Below are 27,088 nucleotides of genomic sequence, written 5' to 3' on the forward strand. Positions count from 1 at the left end.
TTAAGCAGGCTGGGGCACAGTGGCTCAGGCTTGTGATCTCAGCACTTTGGGAGGCAGAGACAGGAGGATTGCTTGATGCCAGGAGTTCAAGACCAGCCTGGGCAACATAGTGAGATCCCTGTCTCTACAAAAAAAATTTTATTTTAATTAGCCAGGCACAGTGGTGTGTGTCAGTCTCAGCTAGTCAGGAGGCCGAGGCAGGAGGATCACTTGAACCTAGGAGTTCAAGGCTGAAGTGAGCCATGATTGTGCCACTGCACTCCAGCCTTGGAGACAGAGGGAGACACTGTCTCTAGGAAAAAAAAAAAAAAAAAAAAAAAAAAAAACCAAAGCAAGTAGAAGAGTTTTATAGATGCACACCACATTGGCCAATGATCAGCACCTGCACCCACATGCTCTGCCTGCCCACCTCATACCACAGGTGAACTCTCCTTGCTCCTGTCTGTGGGTGATTCCTCCCCTATCCGTGTACTACATCCAGGAAATGGCTGCAGTAATTCTCTCTTTGCTTTCTTGTATCTTCTTTTCTTTCTCTTTCTCTCATTATTCCTCTCTAGATTATTACAAACATGCAGTAATTTTTTTCCATCTTAAAAAAAAAAAAAAAACAACCCACCAAGTGTGGCTGCTCACTACTGTAATTCCAGACTTTGGGAGGCTGAGCCAGAAGAATTGCTTGAGCCCAAGAGTTAGAGATCAGCCTGGGTGACAGAGTGAGATCCTGACTCAAAAAGAAAAATAAATAATAAAACAGGCCAGGTGTGGTGGCTCACACCTGTAATCCCAGACTTTGGGAGTCTGAGGCAGGAGAATCACTTGCGCCCAGGAGTTCGAGACCAGCCCAAGTGACAGAACGAGATCCCATCTCCACAAAAAAAATTTTAACTAGGCAAGCGAGGTGGAATGTGCCTGTAGTCCCAGCTACTTGGGAAGCTGAGGCGGGAAGACTGCTTGAGCCCAGGAGGTTGAGGTTACAGTGAGCTATGATCATACCACTACACTCTAACCTGGGTGATAGAGCAAGACACTGACTCGAAAAGAAGAAAAAAAACAGGCCAGGTGGAGTGGTTCACACCTGTAATCCTACCACTTTGTAAGGCTGAGGCAGGAGGAATGCCTAAGCTTAGGCGTTTGAGACCAGTCTGGGCAACATGACGAAACACCCCACCCAACAATGTCTCTACAAAAAATACAAAAATTAGCTGGGTGTGACGGTGCACACCTGTAGTCCTAGCTACTTGGGAGGCTGAGGTGGGAGGATTGCTTGAGCGTAGGAGGTTGAGGCTGCAGTGAGCTGTAGTTAGGTGTAATGGCCTCACCTAATATGTCCTCTCACAACAGGCTGGCGCAGACCTGGCCTCGCGATGGGATGGAAGTAAACAAAGAGTGCACTCCAGGCTGGGTGACAGAGTGAGACCCTGTCTCACAAAAAACAGACACACACACACACACACACACGAACACACAAACCAAAGCAACAGAAAAAACAACCCTTAACTAGCAAAGTTCTTTAAAAGAGTTATCTATATAGTTTCCAGTTCCTCTCTGTCCACTCTTATTTGGGTTTTGTTGTTTGTTTTTTTTGAGACAGTCTCCCTCTGTCACCCAGGCTGGAATGCAGTGGCACCACAGTAAACTCACTGTAAACTCTACTTGGCTCACTGTAAACTCTACTTCCTGGGTTCAAGCAATTATTCTGCCTCAGCCTTCCAAGTAGCTGGGATTACAGGCATGTACCACCACGCCTGGGTAATTTTTGTATTTTCAGTAGAGATGGGGTTTCACCGTGTTCGCCAGGCTGGTCTCGAACTCCTGACCTTAGGTGATCCACTAGCCTCAGACTCCCAAAGTGCTGGGATAAAAGGCGTGAGCCACCACGCCCGGCCATCTGTCTACTCTTTTCCCCAACATTTTGTAATTATGAAAAACGTTAAAAATACATACAGAAAGTTGAAAAATAATGTAAGAATTATGCATTTACATATCACTTAGATTCACCAATTTTAAACATTTTATTTTTGCTTTATATAGAAAAATATAAATATATATGCATCTATACATTTTTCCTATTTGAAAGTAAGTTTGAGACATCATAAAACTTGACCCCTAAATCCTTCAGCCTGCATCTCTCCTAATCACAAAAGTATTGTCTCATTTTCTTTACAAACCTCCAAATCAGGTGTCACACCTAGAAAAAGGCTCTAGCAACATTTCTTTTGGCAAGTTCGCCAATGATATGGTTTCATTAGAGCAGCAGAGACATTTCCACAGCTGCTGACTCCCTCAGCCTTGAAATATTTTTTTCACGTGGCTTCCAGGACAACGTGCTTTCTAGGTACCCCCTTTTTTTTTTTTTTTTTAAGAGACAGTCTCGCTCTGATGCCCAGGCGGAGTACAATGGCACGATCTTGGCTCACTGCAACCTCTGTCTCCCGGGTTCAAGCAATTCTCCTGCCTCAGCCTCCCAAGTAGCTAGGATTACAGGCACCTGCCACCATGCCCAGCTAATTTTTTTGTATTTTTAGTAGAGACAGGGTTTCACCAAGTTCCCCAGGCTGGTCTTGAACTCCTGACCTCAGCTGATCCATCCACCTTGGCCTCACAAACTGCTGGGATTACAGGCATGAGCCACCACACCCGGCTCCCCATCACATCTGATTGTTCACTTCTTCACTGTCGCTTTCCTGATTCCTTCTCTTCTCTCCAACTTCTTTGTGTTGAATGTTCCATGGGTTCTGGCCTTGGTCCTCTTCTCTGTATTCATTCTCCCAGTTATCTCTTCAGTGCCATGACTTTAAATACCATCCATGGGCCAACAGCTCACACATTTATCTCTCTAGCCCAGAACTCTCTACTGAATTCCAAGCTGAAATATCCAACTCCCTCCTTGACATCTCCACATGGATACTAATAGAAATTGCCAATTCATGATGTCCAAAAGAACATTTCTGATTGTTCTGCCAAAGCCTTTACTTACTACCCATAGCTTCCCCAATCTGAGTGGACGGCGATTCCAATCCTCTAGTTGCTCAGGCCAAAAACTTTGGAGTCATTCTTGACTACTCTCTTTCCTTCATACTCCACATCCAATCTATCCGGGAACTCTATTAACTCTATTTCCGAAACAAATTCAGAATCCAATCACTTCTTACCACTTCTCGTCACTTCCATCACTATTACCCTTGTCTAATTCACCATCATCTCTTGTCTATATTATTGCTTTTTTTTTTTTTTTTGAGATGAAGTCTCACTCTGTCACCCAGGCTGGACTGCAATGGAGCAATCTTGACTCACTGCAATCTCTGCCTGCCGGGTTCAAGCGATTCTCCTGCCTCAGCCTCCTGAGTAGCTGGGATTACAGGCGCATGCTACCATGCCCAGCTAATTTTTGTATTTTTAGTAGAGACAGGGTTTCACCATATTGGTTAGGCTGGTCTCAAACTCCTGACCTCGTGATCTGCCTGCCTCGGCCTCCCAAAGTGCTGGGATTACAAAGTGAGCCACAGTGCCCGGCCTGCCCTTTTTGCCCCTTTTTTTTTTTTTTTTTTTTGAGACGAAGTCTTGGTCTGTCACTGAGGCTGGAGTGCAGTGGCACAATCTCAGTGGCTCACTACAACCTACGCCTCCCGGGTTCAAGTGATTCTCCTGCCTCAGCCTCCCAAGTAGCTGGGACTACAAGCACATGCCACCACGCCCAGCTAAATTTTTGTATTTTTAGTAGAGATGAGGTTTCACCGTGTTAGCCAGGATGGTCTCAATTTCCTGACCTCATGATCTGCCCACCTTGGCTTCCCAAAGTGTTGGGATTACAGGCGTAAGCCACAGCCTCTGGCCTTTTTTTTTTTTTCCCCCCAAGAGATTGGGTCTCACCCTCTCATGCAGGCTGGAGTGCCTTAAACTCCTGGACTCACATGATCCTTCCACCCCAGCTTCCTGAATAGCTGGGACGACAGGTGCACACCACCACACCCAGCTTTTTAAAAAAAATTTGATGGGGTTTCGTTATGTTGCCAAGGCTGCTCTCAAATTCCTGGCCTCAAGTGATCCTCCCACCTCCACCTCCCAAAGTGCTGGGATTACAGGTGTGAACCACCATGCCTAGCCTGATATATATGTTTTTATATTTGTTGTGTTTAGTCTACCTTTCTCACTGGAATATAAATTCCATGGGGGCAGGAATCTTTGTTTTGCTCATTGCTTTATTTTCAACACCCAGCACACTGAGTGCTACATAGTGGGTGCTCAATAAATATCAGTTAAATAAACAAATGAATAGACACATGTGATACCCCACCTCTGGGTCAAGGTTTCCAAAAGGTGTAATGGCCTCACCTAACATGTCCTCTCACAACAGGCTGGCGAGACCTGGTCTCACAATGGGATGGAAGTAAACAAAGAGTGAATTCTGAAATCAGTTAATGCATGCAGTGCCTGGAAAGGCTGGAGGAACAGGCAGGCCTCAAGCTGGGGACCATTCTGAGCCCCTGTCTCGCTTTGGGGCAGAAATCCCACCAGCTCACAGAGGGTACTTGGAGAAATCCTTTCTAACCAAACAAGTTCATCAGCATCCAGGAACTTTCTGTGGTCACAGGACTGTTCCCTGGAGCCCCAGAGATCTAACAAAAGGAAGGGTCAAAGAGTTGCTGATTATGGGGGAAAATACTGGATGTAGTATTGAGGCCAAATGGAGTTTGGACACTTGGGGCTAGCTCTGTACAGTGGACCGTGGTGGAAATGTTTGGGCAGGCCCCCATCTTCACAGCATCACTCTGAAAACCAGGAAGTTGGTCAAGAAGCTGAATAAGCAGCTCCTTGGCTTACCTGCTTCTTTGCTCTGGGCCTACTGCAGTGAGGCTGGACCATGTGAGGAGGCAGATGACCTTGATCTCTGCATCCAATCATGGACAAGGTTCTCTGACAAAGAGGGGCTAAACGGCTGAAATGGGGTGTCACTCAGAAAGTCACAGCCTTCTCCAAGCACCATGGAGGCTACCCAAGTTACCTGTAAATACATGGGGCCTGGCCAGAGAAATGGGGAGGGCAGTGGTGAGAATGTGCAGAACTAGGAAGAAGACTGCACAGCACAGACTGAAGGCTGCTGAAGTTTCCAAGGACAGGGGTATTACTCACCTGCCTAGCAGCCAGGGCCTTATTCTGCAACGTTTCCAGGCCCGGAGCTGGGTTGCAGTCAGGAGCTGTGTCCCAACATCTCTCCCAGAATCCAACCGGAGTGAGGGCCTCCTGTAAGCAGGTCACGGTGGAGCCTACTTCTCACACTCTTGTCCATCTCCTCCCTTCCCTTGGGCAGGTGGATCCTGTGAAACTGCGCCAGTCTATCCGCACAGTTCTTTTCAACCAGTGCATGGTATCTTTCCCCATGGTGGTCTTCCTCTATCCCTTCCTCAAATGGTGGGGAGACCCCTGCCGCCGTGAGCTACCCACCTTCCACTGGTTCCTCCTGGAGCTGGCCATCTTCACGCTGATTGAGGAAGTCTTGTTCTACTATTCACACCGGTGAGCAGTCCCTGCCTGAGGCACAGCTGTCTCCTCACCCTGTCTAGGGCTCACTGATCAACAAGGAAACTGAGGCCAGGTGCAGTGACTCACGCTTGTAATCCTGGCACTTTGGGAGGCTGAGGTGGGCGGATCACTTGAGCCCAGGAGTTTGAGACTAGCCTGGGGAACGTCAGGAGACCCCGTCTCTACAAAAAAATTTAAAAAAAATTAGCCAGGCATGGTGGTGTGTACTTGTAGTCCCGGCTACTCGGAAGATTGAGGTGGGAGGATCACATGAGCCCGGGAGGTCAAGGCTGTAGTGAGCTGTGATCACACCATTGCACTCCAGCCTGGGCGACAGAGCAAGACCTTGTCTCAAAGAAAAAAAAATAAAAGGAAACAGGCTTCTGAATTGAGTGTAGGCCAATAAAATACTCCCTGGCCTCAAGTCTCCCATTAAACGGTTAACAGGAAGACTAACAGTTGTCTCATAACTGACAACTTGGGACAAGTGAGGAATGAATGTCCAGAAGAGAAAAGGCCTCTCCGATTGTGTGGGGGCCAGGGCGCTTCCCATCCATTTCCTTATTCAATCCTTTCTGGGCAGCATCCCATTTTATAGCAAATACAACTGGGGTAGAGGGGCAAAGCAACCCACTCCCAAACTATGCAGTATAAGGGCTGGGGTTGAAATTTGAAGCAGGTCTGGGTGTTTTTAACTTTGCTCCATGGATGTAACCCCTAGTTCCTATTTTTGGCTTCTCATGGACTGGTCGGGGAGGGAGAAAGAGGAATCAGCAGGTTATTAACTATTAACTATTTCCCCAGGCTCCTTCACCACCCAACATTCTACAAGAAAATCCACAAGAAACACCATGAGTGGACAGCTCCCATTGGCGTGATCTCTCTCTATGCCCATCCTATAGAGCATGTGGTGAGTAGAGCTCTACTCTCCCCATAGCAAAGGGCAGACGGCCCTAACCACCTTCCTGAAGCTCTTCTGCAGAGAACTTAGACCACACCGGCCCTTTTACTTCCCTTTTAAAAATAGCTACCATTTATTGTCAGCCTTCCATATGCCAGGCTATGTTAAGTGCCTAACACAGTTGTCTCATTTAATCATCCCAACAACTTTTTTTTTTTTCTTTTTGAGACAGGGTCTTGCTCTGTCACCCAGGTTGGAGTGCAATGGTGTGATCATAGCTCACTGCAGCCTCCAACTCCTGGGCGCATGTGATCCTTTAGCTTCAGTCTTCCAAATAGCTGAGACCACAGGTGTATACCACTACATCTGGCTTTTTCTTTTTTTTTTTTTTTTTTTAGATAGAGTCTCACTGTGTCATCTAGGCTGGAGCGCAATGGCGTGATCTCGGCTCACTGCAACCCCCCGCCTCCTGGGTTCAAGCGATTCTCCTGTCTCAGCCTGCCGAGTAGCTGGGATTACAGGCGTGTGCCACCACGCCTGGCTAATTTTTGTATTTTTAGTAGAGACAGGGTTTCACCACATTGGTCAGGCTGGTCTTAAACTCCTGACCTCATGATCCACCCGCCTTGGCCTCCCAAAATTCTGGGATTATAGGAGTGAGCCACCGCACCCGGCCACATCTGGCTAATTTTTAAATTTTTTGTAGAGTCAGGATCCTGCTATTTTGCCCAGGCTGGCTGGAACCTCTGACCTCAAGCAATCCTCCCACCTCTGCCTCCCAAATTGCTGGGATTACAGGCATGAACCACCACACCTGGCTCCTCCAACAACCTTTTTAATCTTAATTTTGCTAACAAGAAAATTGAGGCTCAAACTGCGTAATTTGTCCCAAGTTACAAAGGTGAATGCCTTCAACAAATCAAAGTCCTGAAATTCTCACCTTCTCCAGATCTGGGTCAATGAAGTTTGCCACTGGTACCACCTTGGGGCTAAGTGTACACCCAACTAAGTCCCTTCATCTCCCTGGGCCCTGCCTTCAATCATCCCTCCCCTTGCAGGTCTCCAACATGCTACCTGCGATAGTGGGCCCATTAGTAATGGGCTCCCACTTGTCCTCCATCACCATGTGGTTTTCCTTGGCCCTCATCATCACCACCATCTCCCACTGTGGCTACCACCTTCCTTTCCTGCCTTCGCCTGAATTCCACGACTACCACCATCTCAAGTAAGGACCCTCTCCCCACAATGGGTCCCTGGGCAATAACCATCACCCTTCCTCCTTAAGCTTCTGATAGCAGACACTGGTGTCTCAGTTTACACGTGAGTGCTAGTTGGCGAAGAGGTCTGATGGTCGGGAAAATAATAACCACACTGGGATGACCTTACTCTTTTCCTTCTGAAATTGGGTCCTCCTCCAACTGGGGATTTTAAACCTTTATTTGGGCTCTGGGCCCTTTGAATAAGCTCTGGACATTCTCTTTAGAAAAGTACACATATGCATAAAACTCCTGCATGCAATCACAAGGAAGTCATATACTGTCTGAAAGCCCCAGACTTTTTCAAGTGTAGTCTACAAACCTCCTATACCAGAATCACCTGAGATGCTTGTTTAAAATTTAGGCTCTTGGATTCCACTCCAAATATGCTGAACTAAGGTATCTGCGGGAGCAGGGCCTGGACACCTGCATTTTAGTAAGTGTTCCAGGGGATTTTGATGCTGGTGATCTCATGCCCGAAAAAGCCTAGTTCTGCTAGAGATCCTCAGACAGTGGGCATCAGAATCACACAGCAAGCTTTTCAAAGGAAGACTGCAGATACTGCAAATTGCAGGTTTGGAGTGCCCCCCAGAAGGTGCATTTGTAGCAACTCCCCAGCTTATTCTGATGCAGATGGTCAGGATGGTTGTGACAGGTGTGGGGTAGGAGGGCTGAGAAATGTGTGAGGCTGGCACAAATGAAATGGGATCTGCACAGAGGCCTCCAGCATTGGCACTGCAGCACCGTCTTCTTTCTTCTAGGTTCAACCAGTGCTATGGTGTGCTGGGTGTGCTGGACCACCTCCATGGGACTGACATCATGTTCAAGCAGACCAAGGCCTACGAGAGACATGTCCTCCTGCTGGGCTTCACCCCGCTCTCTGAGAGCATCCCAGACTCCCCAAAGAGGATGCAGTGAGAGAGAGCCTAAGTGTCATCCTGGCTGTCCCTCAGCCATGGGATACAGATGCGGCTTCCTGATTGCTCCTAACAATTTGCCTCCTTCGGCCACATCCCAAATGATGGTGCCACCAGGGTAGAGGGAAGGTGGGCTTCCCAGAAAAGCAGGGCTAAGGATGAGGCTTCCTCCAAACTACTGCCCTTGATGTCCCTCAATGGGATCAGGAGTTAGCTTAAGAAAAAGGAAAACACAGCTCCCCAGACTGGAGGCTGGTCAGAGGGAGGAGACCCCTGGTCCTCTGCTGTGGAAGGAGAGGGGTTCAGCCCCAGATAACTCCTTTGTGGCCTGGGCAGGATGCAGAAAATGACAAAGCTGAAAGGAGGGGGACTGGAGGCTGCCTGGCTCCAGGGAGAGCTTCTTCTGGGACCAGGGGGTGGGAGGGCCAGGTATTGCTTTACCCCTTCCTGCCCCAAAAGGCTTTCACATACCCTACCTCAGGCGAGGGCCAAGACACCCTGGCAAACCGTTATAGGTCTCAATTCACGGCATACCAGATGCCAGTCGCCACTTCACCCAACACACACACAAACATACACACACCAAACACTGAGGGAGTGGTAAAGGCCCCATTTTAACTCCGGCACACTGCAAACAAAAGGTCTCCCTCTGTGGGGGGGTGGGGAAATCCAGGAGCTCCTCCCTGGATTAAAAGCAAAGAGGTACAGACCAAACTTTAACACCTTTAGCCTTATGTGGAAACCAAAAACCAACTGCTGAGAAACTGTGAAAATCCCTTTTACCCACAAGGGGAAGGATCAAAATTGCTGCCCTTTGGGGACACCTGAGACCCCTAATTAGCCCATCTGAATGAGGACCAGAGGTTAGAACCCTCTTTCTCCCTGAAGAAAGAGCCTGGAAAAACATGGCGGAGCAAAGGGCAAAATCCTTTCTGCCCCGAATGCTTTACCACTTTCTCAGCAACGTTTATTCAAAACGATTTTTACCAGGAACCTTATCAAAAGCAAAAACAAGCAAAAACCACAGCTGCTTGGGTTGAAGTCCCCATCCTGGCCTCCCCTCAGCTGCCAGACATGGCCAGAAACCCTGTGGTTCCCAAGAACAATTTAAAGATCACTCTTTGATTTGAAAGACCACCATTATCATTTTACTAAATTCTTATATATATTTGCACCTTTTCCAACTTTCAGTTCTCTTAAGAAAAACATCCACTGTAGCTTTATAAAATACCTTATCATCAGACAGGTCCAAGTCTCCAGGCAGGACTATCAAAATGAACTCCTTCTTCCTATCAGCTCTAGAACCCCAGAGGACTTGCCCAATAGGCCAGCTAAGCACTTACCAGACAGCATCTCCCTGGCTTTCCAGTCTCACCTGCCTGTCTCTGGCCTTGGTGGACCTGGCTCCCTCCCTAGGAGGCTTGTGCCCTCAGCTTGAATACAGCTCCTGGTGCATCAAAGCTGTAAGTTCTCAGCTGCTGGCCTGCACCCATCACCTCTTCCTACAAATAAACATTTGGAAAAAAGTCCATCTTCAGTATGCTTAAAGAGAAGGGTAGGAGATAAGGAGAAAGAACAGATATGCTTTTTTTTCCCTTTAAGGCCTTCAGATTTTGAGGTACTGTAAGGGGCCTAGAAAGACAAAAGGCTGTCATTCCCTCTTCCTTTTGGAAGGCAGGTGATCAGTCCTTGGCAGAAGGGCCCAGCCCTGTCCTTTTCTATATCAAACAAAATCCTTGAGGTTGGTATACAAGTTAAGGCTGAAAAAAGGCCTTAAATTCCCAGTAAAGAACGTGAAAGCAAGCATGTAAAATAAACTGGTCTTCATGAATTCCGGTGGATTGTTTTGGTTTTTTTTAGATGGGGGTGTTTACTACCAGACTTCTAATACTTCAGACAAAACATGTGGAAGCTCAGGCTGTAAAATTAAGCTTCTGTGAGCATTCCTAATGATGTGTGAAAGTAAGGTTCAATTAATTCATCTTTCTGTTCTCAAAGGACCAGTCTGCATCAGCCCTGGACACTATCTCCTAAACTTTCCTTTGCCTGTGGAGGTCACTGGTGGTACTGAAGCACCTGCCCACCTCAAGAACAGTGAAAAAGAACTCTCTAGAAAAACCATTTTCCCGTCAGGTATGGGAGACAGTTGTCAGATGAACACGTAAAGCCATGCCCGATTTTTAGTTTTGTAATTTACACAGGGAATGGGGGACTCATTGTTCCATCCCTCCCCAGCATCACATCTCAGGGTTCAGGGGCTGACCAGGATTCCGTACGGCCACACGGTGCTGGATCATTCCTCCTTCACCCCGGGGAAAAGTCTGTTCATAGAGGGGTTGTGGCAACCCTCCATAAGGAGCCTCATCAACCTTTTTCTTCCTGGCTGTCTCAACACAATGCAGGCCACAGCCAGGGGATGGAAAACTTGGAAGCTGACAAGTGCACTGAAATCCTGGCATTATGCTGGACTGTTTTGTGGCACTGGCTATGACTGTCACGTCTCACTTAAGACACAGGGTGGACATGAATTCAAGGCTTGCAGAAGCCCCTGCCTTAGGCAGACTCCTCAAAGCCCAATGGCAGAGCCCCTGCTGAGGTTTCATGTGCACACTAAGTGCAGGGTTCCTCCGGATCTGGGGGAACCCTACCAGAAACCCATCCTTCACACCAAATAACAGTACCCTAGATGGAAGACCAGGCGGTATTTTGCCTTTTCAAGTGTTTATTTTTATACATTTTTTTGTATTAAAAAGAAAAGCATAATTACCACAAATTACAAAGGACTAAAGCAGGACTAGAATAATGAATGAATCACTTCAGCCTGGAAAGCAGATACTCTCAATAATATTAATGTTATAATACAAGCTCATTCAAGTATTTTACATTTTTTTTGTCCTTTTAAATATGATATCCTAGCACATAGTAAAGATAATGTACTACGAGCGTAAGGTGGAACCTTCTCCGCAAAGCCAGATGACAAGTTTTCCTCTCCAGTGAGAAATGGGCTCCAAGTTCTTATCTTCTCTGCCATCAGCATGGCTGAAGGGGGAGAGGGTGGGTGTTAGGGAAAATCCAGGGACCCTTCCACACAGGAGGTACTCTGGGGTTCCATTCAGGAGGGTGCCAGATAATTCAGATCACTCTACCCAGGCTTTTTTGGCAAAAAAACAACCCTCACCCTCCGTAACTAGTCATCTTCCTTGTCCCTCCTCCTCACTTCCCTTCCAGGGCCTTCTAAGCAGCTTACTTTCTTTTGTAAAATCAATCACCAGGAAAGGGAAAAAAAAAAAAAAGAGCTACAATGGAACAAAACAAAAACATTTAACAACTTTGACATAGGGGCTCAGCACCTCTATCTGAGCCCCAGGGGTCCAGGCTGGGGCAGGGCTGGATGGCCCTTCTCTACTGGTAGTGCCTTTGCTCCCAGGTGCAGGAAGAGGGCGAAAGAGAAACCTTCCTCTTAACAGGGCTGAGGCACACAGACCTGCTGATGTCTGATGCCCAGAGGTTATGTTGGCATGGACCAACCTTGGAAGGGATAGGATGAACAGAGGGATCTGGGCAGGCTGTTGCTTTATCTCAGGTCTTGGATCCCCATGGGAGGATGGTGGGTGTGAAGTGGTTAGCCCTGATGGCCCCTGCCACTTCTGGCATGCTTGTCACAGATACATCGGTCCTAAATTCAAGTGTCTTCAGAAAGTGAAGATGTAAACTACTCTTTGCAACATTAACTCCTAACATGTTACCTAAAAAAAAAAAAAAAAAAAAAAAAAAGGGAAAGAAAAGAAAAAAAAGAAAAAGCTCCCCTACCAACCACCAGCCTATGTTGAGATGAAGTCCTCGCCTCCCTGCCCCAAAGGGGCTTCCTTTCAGGGATGTCTGTGAAAAAGATGGCAGCCCCCTGGCCTGGGAGTAAACTCTAAGTAATAACAGCCTTTCCCCATACCCTAAGGCTTCCTTGTGCCCCAAACCAGCAGACGAAAAACACTGAGGTTTCTGTGGTGCTGGATACAGTACAGGGCTGCGTGAACTGAAGGAAAGAAAGGAAAGGAGAAGGGGATCCAGGAATCCAGTGTCTGGTACAATGTGGGGCAGGCACCAGACTGGGCAGGGAAAGGCCTCAGATACCACCATCATAGCAGAGACCAGACGCTCATCCTTGGTTTGAGACATGAAGTCACAGAACTGAGATGGGCTTCCCACATACCAACCACTGGGAAGGCAAAGGTGGGGAAGGGCACAGGCTAAAAATTAACAAGGTGCCCAAGGTAAAGGGCAAGGCCTTGTCAGCCTGGGATACTGTCTCCTACTCCCAACCTTTGGGCCCAACAGAGGAACCAGTTGAAAAGGAGGGCCAAAGACATTGCAGTAAGTAAGCAACAGGACCATAAACTCCTCCATGTTGCCCAGATCCCACCGAGAGTGAGTGTGCAGTCATGCCCATACCCGACATACATCCCAGTCCATGTGGGTCAGTCCTTCATCACCCTCCCTGCCTTCTGACAACAGCAGACTCCAGCCATTCCATTGTCATTCACAGCCCAACCCAAACAGTCAAGTGGCTGAAGAAGAGAATCAGGTATACTCTATGTCCACATATACCTTCCTGCCACAGGGCTTCACCAACTGGCAGGATTCCCCCCAGCCCCCAACTCCTCCTCATCCCTTGTTCCCAGGCGGGTCAATTGGAGAGTGAGCAGAGATAGATGGCTTGCAGAAGGGTATGGAAGATGGGGAGACTCCACCAGACCTTAGGAAGAGAATGGCATCTTTCTCCACCTTTTAAGAGAGACAGAGCCTCCCTGAGGTCTCTCAGATTTTTCAGGGCAACACAAGAAATGTTTCCAAGCCTCAGCTGCAGGTGTTCACCTTTCCACTCTGGGGTGTGGGGAGACGGTCAAGCTGAGGACAAGTGTGTTCCAGATGCAGGCCAACTCTGTTCTCCAACAGTTTGAAGCAAACTTGGCCTTGGGGTTCCAAGGGTAGGATGAAGGGTGTCACGGCAGGACGGGGCCTGGCGTGAGGCAACAGCAAGCAGAGCGAGGACACAACAGTGGCAGCAGTGTACAGACACAGGACGTCAGCTTCAAACGATGCAACAGCAAGGATATCTTGGGCACGGCTCTGATTCGAGCCACTCCCAACTCTCTTGCCTCCAGGATGGAGGCACTGTACATGCAACAGTCCAGAGAAAGATTCTAGCCAGTCCAAGCCCAGGCACATCCAGAGAAGGTGGGAGCTCTTCGCGTTGACTCCACCGAGGAAAACAGGCATTTGGGTATTTCAGATTCCCGCTCCACAATAAGGCAACTTTTTAAAAAATATTATTTCCAAAAACAAAACAAAAATTCCAAGGGGAGGGGAAAGACATCACTTTCTGTGGATTAGGTGGGGGTTTATCTGATTTTTTTTTTTTTTTTTTTTTTTGGTCTTTTATGGTTGATTTTTGTCTTTTTTTTTTTTTCCCCATTTTCTCGAGGATGGAAAGGTCAGAGAAAAATAAAATAAATCATCTTTCAATAGTCTTTCCTGGTAAAAGCAGCGTCTCTCTGGGCTGGGGAGTAAAGGGTGTGGGGCAAAGGGAGTGGGGAGAGGCTGAAACCTTCCCCCAAACCCCAGTTTTAGATCCTTTGGTTTCCTTCTCCCAGAAGATGGCAGAAGGGCAGGGTGGGGACAGCAGGGAGAAAACATGGTGATGACAAACCCCAGATGATCAAGGGGCTGATGCTCCTGGGGCCCAGAGGTGCCGCCAGAGCCTTCTACGGGACAGTGCTGGGCAATGGGGGGCCCGCAGGGCCTTCTTGTGGGCTGCATAGTTGGCTTGAGGGGGAGCAGGAGGAGGTTAGGGGTGGGGACCAGGGTTGCAGCCTACTAGCCGCGGGCAGGGCTGCAGAGTGATTTTGGTAATCCAGATGAACTATCAATAATTTAAAACTTGATATATATATATGTATATATATATATAAAAATTTCCCCCCTTTCCCTCCCCCCTTAGAAGAAGCTAGGACGTCAAGAGTCATGGAGAGAGGAGGGGGAAGGGGATGTAGAGGCTCCTGCCCAGGGGTACCTCTGATAGCCCAAATGGTGTACACATTGCTACTCAGCACAAAGGCCTGTCCTAGTAACTCCAGGCCTGTCCCTTCATTGTCCCCTCTCCTGGGACTGGGCACCCCCATGGACTCTTACCCACCCTACCCCTTTCCCCCCTCAAGCCCCAGGGCTAAGGAGCTTTTCACTTTCCCAAAGTCTGTGTGTTCGAGTGCTGGCTTGTCCATTTGGCATCTTCCCGGACGGGCTGGCCGGTGGGTGGTGTAGGGGGTTGGCTGATCACGGCAGCAGACCTGCTGGAAGACTGGGAGGGGCACCGCTTCCTGCCCTCACCGCCGCCACCTCCTGCTACCACTGAGTGTCGCTTGTGGTTGCCCTCCTCACCCATGGGGGGCTGCAACAGAGGAAGGAGTCACAGGTGATCGGAGGCACTATCTACGCCCTCTTCCTTGCCAGGCCCGTCTAGACACTTCCTACTTTCTACCTCCAAATATAGATAATGAATGGGTTTAACCTTAAAAATAAATTATCAGTTATTAAGTGTTTCTCCATGCCACACCTTGTGCTGTTTTATGCACATTCTCTCATGGAGTCAGCATCACCCTTTGATGTGGACCCATGGACATCCGATTTTATAGATGAGAAAACTGAAGCAGAAAAAGTAACTTCCCCAGGGTTTCACAGCTGGTAACTGATAAAGATAAAATTTAGGTCTATCTGCCCCAAAAGGCCAGGCTTTTAGCCAACCTCATTTCTGCTTCCCTTCCAAGAAGGGATCTCTTGCTCAGAAATGTGGAATGTGGCATGCAGTATGCTGCGATGTCTCAGCTCAGAAGGCCCAGATCCTTCTGAGGATCACCTCATTCTCTTCAATGTCCAGAGGATCCTGAACTAAGACTCAGACCATGCTCTAGCCTGGCCTTAGCACTAACAAAGGTCCTATAACCCCGAAGACAGATGTTTCCTTCCCATTTTGGTAACCAAAACTGAGTCCTTGTTCCACCCTAATAGGTCTACTTATCACAAGGGTTCTTTGTAACTTGTACCCTGCTCCCCTTCCTTCTCCTCCCCAAGGGTGGAAATGCTTAAGAATGAAAGAAAACAGGTTTGTCTTTATATTGAGAGACCTGAGTGGTTCTGCCATTATGTCACTGGATGGCCACAAACCTCAGTTAACCTGTCTAATAAGTCCTGTCTGCATCACCACATAAGAATTAAATAAGGTCAACATAAAGTAACTGGTACATAATAAACACCCAATAAATGGCAGTTTTAAAATAATAAATGTGATATGGTTTGGCTGTGTCTCCACCCAAATCTAGATCTTGAATAGTAGTTCCCATAATCCCCACATGTTGTGTGAGAAAACAGGTGGAGATAATTGCGTCATGGGGGCAGTTTCCCCCATCTTGTTCTCATGATAATGAGTGAGTTCTCACAAGATCTGATGGTTTTATAAGGGGCTTTTGGGCTGGGCGCAGTGGCTCACACCTGTAATCCCAGCACTTTGGGAGGCCGAGGTGGGTGGATCACGAGGTCAGGAGTTCGAGACCAGCCTGGCCAACATGGTGAAACCCCATCTCTACCAAAAATACAAAAATTAGCCGGGTGTGGTGGTGTGTGCCTGTAATTCCAGCTACTCAGGAGGCTAAAGCAGGAGAATCACTTGAACCCAGGAGGCAGAGGTTGCAGTGAGCCGAGATCGTGCCACTGCACTCCAGCCTGGGTGACAGAGCAAGACTCTATCTCAAAAAAAAAGGGGGGTGGGCTTTTACCCCTCTTTGCTCTGCACTTCTCCTTGCTGCCACCATGTGAAGAAGGATGTATGTGCTTCCCCTTTCGCCAAGATTTTAAGTTTCCTGAGGCCTCCCCAGCCCTGCAGAACTGTGAGTCAATTAAACCTCTTTCCCTTATAAATTACCCACTCTCGGGTATGTCTTTATTAGCAGAGTGAGAACAGACTAATACAAAATGTAAGGGCTAGTATTGTCATTTACTTACATTTGCCCGTTTGCTAAAAGGTTTGAAGGGAATAAGACAAACAGACATCTCTACTACATTATAAACTCTCAGAAGGAAAAACTGAGTCTCTTTCCCTTATCTCCAAAGCACTGTGCACAGAGACATCCAATCAGTATCTGCTGAATCAATTACATCACTCCATCTTCCCTTCATATACCCAGCAGTAATAACCCAGCCCTGCCACTGGATGTCACCGTTGAGGTGCTGCTCCAAGAACATAGAGACCTGGGCATTAATTTATAAACTGGGGTTGGAATTGGCCTTTTCCAAAAAGAACAAATGTGTGTATCTTGGATACCCATCCTGACCAACTAGTAGTGGCTAACTTGGGCACAATAGCAAGGAGGGTGGTGAGACAGGAGAGAGAGAGCATTATGATGGTACCACAGAAGGGGAAAGCAGGAGCAACCATACAACTATCTCCAACTAGCCTTCATTGGCCACTCTCCATTTTAAAGGTGAAAAAAACTAAAGCCCAAATTGTGGGAAGCAGGGAGAGGGGTTCCTCGGCTAGGGGCACAGCTGGACCAGAATCCAAGTATCCTGATTCCTGGTCCAGTTTTCTTTCCAGGACAAGTAGGGTGAGAGAAAGAGTTTCACTTACATCTACTCGGAAGTCTTCAAGACGTCGGAATTTGCCGAGGTATTCTTGCAGTTTGGGGTCAATGTCCAAATTTTTGGCTTTGGAATATTTCAAGAAGGCCCAGAACTTCTCCAGCCCATACAGTTGGCCTGTAGGGAGAGGTACATAAAAGCTGAGCTGCTGAGGATAAAGACGCTCAGAGGAGAGGGAGGTGTTATGTAAACACAGAAAGACCCAGGTAGAACTGGGGAAGAGGAGGCCTACACGACCAAGCCTCACTCAGATCCAACTCTGGCTCTTACCAGCTTCATAGTCCTTCATCGTTTCCTCCTGAAAATCCTTGAATATGTCCAGCCGGAACTTCTTTTCCAGGCCATAACTGTAGTATCGAAAAAGGCACTCCAAACCATATCTGTAGAACACAAGCCAGTGAAATCAGGGCACAGTTTCTTCATCTGTAAAATGGGAAATGTGCCTGTATAACAGACGAACTATGAAACAGTTTAAACCATGTGTTATTTCTGTATTGAAAAAACAGCATATACGCTTTAAGAATGCTAGTCTAAGTAGGTCCAGCATAAAATGTTCAGAGCTTTCCTGGGGTCAACGAACACAGCCCCCTGCCACTGACATTTGTTTACTCCTATTCTTTTACGAAATGTCTGTGGTTGCTTTCTGCTACAGTAACAGAGTGAATGGAGTTGAGTAGTTACGACAAAGACCTTATGGCCAACAAAGCCTAAAGTATTTACTGACTCTTTCCAGAAGAAGTTGGCCAATCTCTGGTATAAGAACTCTGCAAAGCCATTTAACCATGCCAATTAGTAGGTCTGTTCATTTATCTGACTCAGAAATTTCACTTCAAGGAACACATGCAGCCAGGCACAGTGGCTCACGTCTATAATCCCAGCACTTTGGGAGGCCGAGGCACTCAGATCACTTGAGGACTGGAGTTCGAGACCAGCCTGGCCAACATGGTGAAACCCCATCTCTACTAAAATACAAAAATTAGCAGGTGTGGTGGTGGGTGCCTGTAATCTCAGCTACTAGGGAGGCTGAGGCAGAAGAATCGCTTGAATCTGGGAGGCGGAGGTTGCAGTGAGCCAAGATTGTGCCACTGTACTCCAGCCTGGGCGACAGAGCGAGACTCGTCTCCAAAAAAAAGATACATGCCAAGGAAATGGCCAAAACTGCAGACTTAGATCTTTTGTTTTTTTGAGACAAAGTATTGCTCGGTCACCCAGGCTGGAGTGCAGTGGCACGATCTTGACTCACTGCAACCTCTGCCTCCCGGGTTCAAGCCATTCTCCTGGCTCAGCTTTCCATGTAGCTGGGACTACAGGCATGTGCCACCACACCCAGCTGATTTTTGTATTTTTAGTAGAGTCGGGGCTTCACCATGTTGGCCAGGCTGGTCCCAAACTCCTGACCTCGAGTGATCCGCCTGCGTCGCCCTACCAAAGTGCTGGGATTAAAGCCCAGATTTAGATCTTAACAGATGTACAAAACTGTTTACAGCAGCATTATTAAGCAAAATACAAATGTCAACGAAGAGAGATGCAAGAAAAATCATAGTAAATCTACACAATAGGGTAATAAAATCTATTAGAAATTAATAGTATAAATGTATACTTAAGGATACTGAAGAATGCTTACAATATATTATCAAATGGAAAAGACATGTTTGAGCATGTTAGACGTAGAATGATCCCGTGAGTCCATTTTTGTAAACAAATAGGTATATTATACAACTACACATGCATACAAAGTCTGGAAGAGCACAAACTTTACAGGGTGAGCTAAACACATTAAATATGCCAAGAAGAAACTAGGAAGCTTAATGGCAGAATAACACTTGCTGTCTCTGGAATGATGGATGTTTTCATCAGCTTTTCCAAACTTGTCTTTTTTCAAGTAGTTTACAGACAGCACATTTTACATTGAAAATCAGGGAAGGGGTGGGGGCATGGGGAGGTCTTTTTTTTTTTTTTTTTTTAATTTAACAGATACAGGGTCTTGCTATGGCAGAACGACCATTTGAGCCCAGGCTGGGCTCAAGTGATCCTTCTGCCTTGGCCTCCCAAAGCGCAGGGATTATAGGCGTGAGCCACCCAGCCAGGAAAAAAGGACTCTTAAGATTTTTTTAATAGCAAAATATTGGAAACAACCTAAGTATCTATTAATAGCAGACTGATTAAATAAATCATGGTACATCCATATAGTATAAGACCATGTTACAGCCTATAAAAAAAGAACAAGAAAAGTTAATTATATACAGATATAGAATGATCTCCAAAATATAGTATTAAACAAAAACAAATGCAAGGTGCAGAAAATATTATAACATAGGCCAGCTTTTATGTAAACAAAAGGAGTGGTAGTGGCATGGAAGATTACACAGATACCTACTTACTTACACAGGGTCCTTTATAAAGGACCCACAAGATTCTAATACTGGTTGCCTGTGGGGAAAGACACCAGATGGGTGGGCGACAGGGATGAGATGACTCATTACATAACCTTTTAAACTGTTTGAAATTTGAACCATGTGAATATACTGCTCATTTAAAAACAAACTTTTCATCAAGTACATGAATGAAAATACATATGCAAGGAATTTCCAACTACAGTTCTGGAAGCAGACCAACTAGGGATCCCATACCATCCCTAAGCACCAGCCAAAGTCCCCCACCCCAAACCTGCTCACCTGTAGCCTTCTTTGGCGTCCTCCAGAGCCAGCTGCTTGAACTCCTCATACATCTTTTTGTTGAAGTGATCTCGGAGGAAGAAGGACCAGAAGCGGAAGAGTGTGTTCATCTCCTGAGACTGGCCAATGCCCAAGCGTTTCCGCTCTGATGGGAAAGGAGGAAAGACATGTCTCAGGTTCAGGCTGTCCTTGCTTCAGGGACAAAGGATTCTGGAACTTAAGACTTGGTCCTTTCTCTTGTACCTCCAAATTCCCTCACTCATCATCTGCCACTCAGTCATTCAGCAGATGTTTATTGAGCACTAACCACTCTGCAACAGGCCCTGATGCTGGGAGCTGGGCCTGTACTTTTCCAGAAGCAGGTGGCAGCAGCTTCTGAACCAGGCTGGCAGTCTAGCTCTTCACCTCAACTGGTACTGCTTTCAAGTGCCATCGAGACAAGACAAGGCATGAACAAATTGTCTGGAAATTCTAACAAACTGTATTTGGCTCATTACCAATATTTACCTAAAGAGTCCTACAATATTCACAAGTACATAACAGTAATATCAAAAAATACACAACACCAAAAGCACGAGCAACAAAACAGAAAATAAGTATCATTAAAATGAAAAATTTTTGCGCATCAAAAAAGTTAAAAGATAACCCATAGAATCAGAGAAAATATTTGCAAATTATGTATCTGATAAAGGAATTCCTACAACTTAATAATTAGGAAAACAATCCAGTTAAAAAAGGATCTTGGCTGGGCAAGGTTGCTCACGTCTGTAATTCCAGCACTTTGTGAGGTTGAGGAGGGAGGACTGCGTAAGGCCAGGAGTTCAAGACCACCGTGGTCAACATAGTGAGACCGCTGTCTCTACAGAAAACTTTCAGTAATTAGATAGGTATGGTAGCACATGCCTGTAGTCCCAGCTACTCAGGAGGCTGAGGCAGGAGGATTGCTTGAGTCCAGTAATTCGAGACTGCAGTGAACTATAATTGAGTCACTGCATTCCAGCCTGGGTAACAGAGCAAAATCCTGTCTCAAAAATAAATATTAATAAAAGTAAATAAAAATAGACAAACAATAACAAGTGTTGGAAGGATGTGAAAAACCAGAAGCCTCACATACTGCTTTTAGAAATATAAAATGAAAATTTTATGTTTCAATATAAAAATTTATATTTCAATATAAAATTCCAAAATTTCCACTTTGGAAAACAGTGTTTAATTTTGTCAAAGGGTTAAACATGGTTACCCCATGACCCAGAAATAATACTCTTTCATCCAAAATAAAGGAGAAGCTATGTCTACGGGAAACCCGTATGTGAATATGCCCAGTAGCATTATTCACAACAGACAAAAAGTAGAAACAACCCAAATGCCAAACAACTGATGAATGGATACACAAAATGTGATACATCCATATGATGGAATACAATTTGGCAATAAAAAGAATAAAGTACTGCTGCATGCTATGACATGAACCTTGCTGTGTATTTGTCAGTATACCAAATATACTAAGGGGAAGAAGCCAGTAACAAAGGACTACATACAGTATAATTTATGTGAAGTGTCCAGAATAGGCAAATCCTTAGAGGCAGAAAGTAGATTAGTAGTTTCATAGGACTGGTAGGATTTTGGGGGTGGGGAGTAGTTTGCATGTATAATGAGTATGAGTGGTAAGGGACATAGCATTTTGGGGGGTAATGAAAATGTTCTAAAATTGATTCTGGTGATGGGCACACAACTATATGAATATACTTAGAGCTATTACATTGCATACTTTAGGTATGTTGCATCATATGTAAATTATATCACAATAAAGCTGTTATTACACACAAAGTAGGAAAGAGAGAAGTGAAGTGGATGAATCAAGAATTTAGCAGCCATGTTTTGTTGAATGAAAGGAGATGAATGAGTAGTAACTACAGGTGACAAGATAGGTTGGCTGTAAAGATGCACAAAACCAATCAGAATGCTAAAAGAAGGGGGACAGACAAGAGCATCTAGACAGGCTCTTTCCTTACACTATCATCTGCAGGGGGGATCAGCAAACTACTTCTGTAAAGGGACAGAGAACAAATATTTCAGGCTTTATAGATGACATATAGTCTCTGTCACAAATCTTTTTTTCTTACAACCCCTTAAAAATGTAAAAACTGTTCTTAGCTCCAAAGCCATATGAAAACAGACTACTGGCTGGATTTGACTCACAAACTACAATTTGGCAACCTTTGTTCTAGAGAGCATATGCCACCTCTTACATACCCTTTTGTGATGGACAGTGGACTAGACCTGACAATGGCTGAGTCAGTAGTCTTGTCAGAGATACAGAAATACTTAATTGACAGTTTTTTTTGTTTTTTTTGTTTTTTTTTGAGACAGAGTCTCGCTCTGTCGCCCAGGCTGGAGTGCTGTGGCCGGGTCTCAGCTCACTGCAAGCTCCGCCTCCCGGGTTCCCGCCATTCTCCTGCCTCAGCCTCCCGAGTAGCTGGGACTACAGGCGCCTGCCACCTCGCCCGGCTAGTTTTTTGTATTTTTTTAGTAGAGACGGGGTTTCACCGTGTTAGCCAGGATGGTCTCGATCTCCTGACCTCGTGATCCGCCCGTCTCGGCCTCCCAAAGTGCTGGGATTACAGGCTTGAGCCACCGCGCCCGGCCGACAGTTTTAATAATAGAGGAAGATCAAGGAACACAAATGTTGTGAATGCCATATTCCCCTAGCTTCCTACAGCTTAAAACTACCTGGCCCAAGTCTAACTTCAGTCCTTCTCGCTATAATGTCACATCTTTTTTTGCTCTGAAGTCAGAGAAAAAAGTCACCTATCCCCATATCCCCCAACCCTTACACTCTGGGTCTAAATAAGGGGCCCAGAGGATCGTCCCCTGCCCCCCTCACTTCTTACCATTAAGGCAGCGCCTACGATACTTATGGTAGACGTGTTGTGTGAAGCCATTTTCCTTGAGCAGTTCATGGGAAGGATGTTGGAACTTGGGCAATGACTGAGGGGTACAGCCATAGCTGCCAACTGTAGGCGTCCCTTCTGAGGGGCTGGAGCTACAGAAACCACAAAAAATACTGTCACCAGGTACCCCACAGCAGCCCCACCATAAGGTTAGGAGGGGTCCCTCTGATTCGTTCTGTCAGCCAAGATCCACCCTCTCACAGAGTATCAAACAAGGAGGCCCAGTTACAGGTCTTTAACTTATATCCATGGGACTGATTAACTCTGCATTAACTCTCAGAGGGTTTTACAGAGGATACTGAGGCTTACAGAGATTAGGAGACTCATCCAGGGTCATAAGACTATTAATGGCAGAAACGTGTCCAATGATAAAACTTGAGCTTTTAACCATTTATTAACTTTTGAGCATTTAACCTTCCTTAATGAGCCATCACGGGTCAACCCATCTATAGTGAAGTCTTGAACAACATGGGTTTGAAATGCATGGATCCACTTATACGCAGATTTCTTCCACCTTTGCCACTCTTGAGACAGCAAGACCAACCCCTCCTTCTCAGCCTGCTCAACGTGAAGACCACGAGGATGAAGACCTTTATGATGATTCCACTTCCACTTACTGAACAGTAAACATTTTCTCCTATGACTTTAACTTTTATTTTAGGTTCAGAGGTATGTGTGTACGTTTGTTACGTAGGTAAATTGCACCCACTCTCCTCCCTTCTCCCCACCCCCAAGTAGGCCCCAGTGTCTGTTGTTCCCTTGTGGTTTTCTTAGTAACATTTTTTCTTCAGTTTATTGTAAGAATACAGTATGTAATACATATAATATGCAAAACATGTGCTAATTCACTATATGTTATTGGTAAGGCTTCTGGTTAACAGCAGGCTTTTGGAGAGTGAAAAGTTATACACGGATTTTCAACTGTGTGCGGGGTGGGCACCCCAGGCCCTTCGTTTTCAAAGATCAATTGTTATTTTCTTCAAAAGCATGCCTATTTGCAGTCTGTGCCATCTTTGCAGGGAGTAGACAGCATAGGTAGGTGGCTCTCAAAGCTTGCTTTGGGAAACAGGAAACACATACTGGGGCCATCTTACTGAAATAAATAAATAAAGAGCATGGGTCCTACCCCAAGAAGCAGGGTCAGTAGATATAGGTTGGGGCCAATAAATATATATTTTTTTAATTTTTAAAACTTTTCAGGTAGCCTCCCAAGACACAGCAGGCTCAGAGAGACTCCCAGAAATCTGTTTATTCAACTACCTGGCTATCCTTCCTCAGATAGAAAGTAGACATCCAGGCTTGGAAACCAATTTAGAGAGATTTTCTCTCTGTATGTATGAAAATATGGTCTCATGTGACTGCCACACCACTTCTTTAGGAAAAAAGCCTCCACCTCATTCCCAGGTCCTGGGCTGAGCTTTCCACCTCGTTCCCAGGTCCTGGGCTGAGCTTTCCACCTCGTTCCCAGGTCCTAGGCTGAGCTTTCCACACCACTGCTTTTTTGAAAATCTCTTAAATGAGGGTCCCTTTAATTTTCAGACCAATCTTCTTGGTCCAGTCAATTTCATGCTTGCCCACCCATCCCACAGGCAGCCTGATCACTCTTCCCCCACTGCCCCAGGTACCTGATGGAAGCAGTACGGGGCCTGTGCTCACGGGAATCCATCACCCAGCCCACATGGCTCTCCAAGGGTGGGTTTGAACTGTGTCTTGTCTTTCTTTTTCGAGGCATCTGCAAAGGTTAGCCCAGGGTTTGTTACTATTTGTACTCCTACAACTCTGAGGAGCATCAAGCACTTGTAGGACTAAGATGGGCATGATCTCTCACATTTTACAATAGCATTTTCATATTCATTCTCTTATAATGTTCACAGTGGTGAGCTAGGAACTGGTATGCCTATTTCAAACAGGTGAAGAAATCAAGGTTGGGAATGAAGTGATTTGCCCAAGGACTCATACCTGGTCAATCCTCCTTAGGCCTTTCTACATGGGGCCACCACTCCCACACCCAGTATATTTTGCAGATGTGGCCACCTAATCCTAGGCTTGGCAAGCCCACCAGCCTCAGAACAGAGAGCAGGTAAAGGATTTGGCACTTCCTTGGCTCAGACAAGGCAAAGGAGAGAAGCAAAGCACTGGAATGCAATCAAGAAGGCCCAAGACTCTGAGCAGCCTGACAGAAATGCCTCACCTTGGCATCCAGTGTCCGTCCTTCTTTCACTACTGGGTAAAACCGTGATGTCTGGCTTGAGTCTTTGAGCTGTGGTGTCCGGGGAGTACGGGGGGTCCTGGTGTTGCGGTAGTTTGGTGACTCTGGGACAGTGGTTGGTAGAGAGCGGGCGATGGTGGAGGGCTCAGGAGCACCAAACAACTTGTTGGCCAGGGCATCCGTGGGAACTGCAGTGGCACAGAGAGGAGTCAGGAAGCAAGGAAAGGCCTGTAGCATCCACCCCTGGATAGCCCCTAGTCCAAGGGCTCCAGACCCTCTCACCCATGTCAGGATCTCAGGTGTCTGCTTCTCACCTTGCTGGAACCGAGGTGGCCCAGGAGGAACTTCCTGGTTGGGATCCACAGGGGGCTCAGGGGTCAGTGTGTCAAACTGCTCCCGGCTGATCATATTGACTTTTTTGAAGTTCTCGACTTCTTGCTGCAGAGGTTATGAGATGGGTGGGGAAAGATGTAAGTAAGGAAGCTGTTCCAGCCTGTTTAAGGAATCAAGACTGGCAGGAAGTTGGAGAGGGCAGCTCCCACATTGACATACATGGAATTCTGGTCCCCAGGCTCTCAGCTGCCCAGTCACCATTCCTCACCCCAGGTACCTTGGTACAAGTGTGCTAGCCCAGAAAAAGACAGTACTTGCCCTGCCCTCCCTGTAGTAAGACTGAGGTCAGGCTTACAGGAGTTCCTCAGGAACTCACTACAGACTCTCCCTTGAAAGCTCCAGTGTTTCCCCATCTCTCTTTCTGCTACTGCCTTATCACACAGTGGCTGGGCAACTCTCCTTCCTCCTTACTTCCAGTAAACGCACTGCTACTTGTTACACGGGCTCACCCTAGGACAACCTACCACCAAACATACCTACTCTGTAAAATCCTACAACAAAGATGTTTTGACTGTTTCCAGGCAGCAGCAATTTTTCAAAAGACCTGTCCATTTTCCATACTCAACACAAGCTTCTTAAAAGGCTTCTAAATTTTTAGACGCCTAAATATTTAAGACTAGAAATAACAATCTAACCCTTTATTCTATTCCCCACAAAAGTGTCTAGCCAACTTTCATAATATTAACTATGGATCCACAGGTAGGATAATCACCCCTGCCTCACCTGAAGAGTTTGCAGTGTTTAAACATCACCCCTCACTCCTAATGCCCACGCTAGATACCAGTCATCATCCCCTTCCCATATATAAAAATTCTGAGACTCTGAATTATAAAGACCTGCCTCAAGTTGCACAGCTAATCAATCTTCCTCTTCTCTGTACACTACAGGCACCCCAGGCTCCACACTCACTGCTATGTCCAAGCCTCACCTTGATCTGGGAATACTCAGGTTCAAACTTCTCAGCCCACAGGTCCTGCTCATAGTAGAAGAGGCCATCATTAATGACCTTGGCCAGCTCGGCGCTCATCTTAGCACGCGAGGTGTGGTTGCCTGTGCGGTCCCCCCCTGGGTGCCGGCGCATGTAATGTGGTGTCTGGGTGACAATGAGGATCTTGTTGACATCCCTGTCATCAATCTCATAGTCCGATTCCTCATCAGACCAGGCGGTGAAGGTGTTCTTCCGCCCATCCATCTGCTCCATCTCCTCGTCAAACAGAAAATCCAGTTCCTCTTGCTCATCCTGATCCTTGGACATCAGCTGCTGGGAGGGCAGCTGCTGAGGCAGAGAAGTCAGGTGGGCAAATCTGGGCTCCTCTGACTTCTAAAATAGGACAGACGAAGGGGAAAAGGAATCACCGGAGGTCCTTGGCCCAGATTCTGTAGCTATTCCATGAGAGGGAGGCTCCAGCCCCTCAGCATGAGACTGTTCAAGACCCGGTAACACCAGCAGGTCACAAGTGTCATCCTGGGAGTCAGCTTTATGACTATGATAAAGGATGTCTCATAGAAGTCCAGGTTCCTCCACTCACAGCTCATATCACAGTCATGCACAAACAACTAGATGATGAATTCTCTATAGGC

The 27,088-nt window shown here is 46.5% G+C and overlaps 2 protein-coding genes across 12 annotated transcripts in view; one reads left to right on the forward strand and one right to left on the reverse strand.

Annotated features, from left to right (window-relative positions):
* The window catches only part of LOC105482395 (fatty acid hydroxylase domain containing 2), a 31,477-nt gene extending 21,052 nt beyond the window's left edge, over window positions 1-10,425 (forward strand). For both annotated transcript variants that reach the window (XM_071098173.1, XM_011742457.2), the window contains 4 exons: window positions 5,309-5,514; window positions 6,325-6,430; window positions 7,480-7,646; window positions 8,439-10,425. In XM_071098173.1, the coding sequence (XP_070954274.1) occupies window positions 5,309-5,514; window positions 6,325-6,430; window positions 7,480-7,646; window positions 8,439-8,595 (636 nt within the window). In that variant the 3' untranslated portion in view covers window positions 8,596-10,425. The remainder of the gene's footprint in view (window positions 1-5,308; window positions 5,515-6,324; window positions 6,431-7,479; window positions 7,647-8,438) is intronic.
* LOC105482396 (La ribonucleoprotein 1, translational regulator) overlaps window positions 1-27,088 on the reverse strand; it is a 155,955-nt gene that overhangs the window by 3,724 nt on the left and 125,143 nt on the right. For 7 of the 10 annotated variants that reach the window (XM_071098172.1, XM_071098171.1, XM_071098169.1 and 4 more), the window contains exons 11-19: window positions 26,436-26,828; window positions 25,429-25,552; window positions 25,097-25,302; window positions 24,531-24,637; window positions 22,846-22,997; window positions 19,955-20,099; window positions 17,550-17,659; window positions 17,269-17,396; window positions 14,038-15,036 (exon numbers count right to left, since the gene is read on the reverse strand). In XM_071098172.1, the coding sequence (XP_070954273.1) occupies window positions 14,827-15,036; window positions 17,269-17,396; window positions 17,550-17,659; window positions 19,955-20,099; window positions 22,846-22,997; window positions 24,531-24,637; window positions 25,097-25,302; window positions 25,429-25,552; window positions 26,436-26,828 (1,575 nt within the window). In that variant the 3' untranslated portion in view covers window positions 14,038-14,826. Of the gene's footprint in view, window positions 1-4,821; window positions 15,037-17,268; window positions 17,397-17,549; window positions 17,660-19,954; window positions 20,100-22,845; window positions 22,998-24,530; window positions 24,638-25,096; window positions 25,303-25,428; window positions 25,553-26,435; window positions 26,829-27,088 lie in introns of those variants that run through there. The other 3 variants (XM_071098164.1, XM_071098165.1, XM_071098163.1) reach the window with 2 other exon arrangements.

The sequence above is a fragment of the Macaca nemestrina genome, chromosome 6, assembly GCF_043159975.1.
Source record: "Macaca nemestrina isolate mMacNem1 chromosome 6, mMacNem.hap1, whole genome shotgun sequence".
Taxonomy (NCBI): domain Eukaryota; kingdom Metazoa; phylum Chordata; class Mammalia; order Primates; family Cercopithecidae; genus Macaca; species Macaca nemestrina.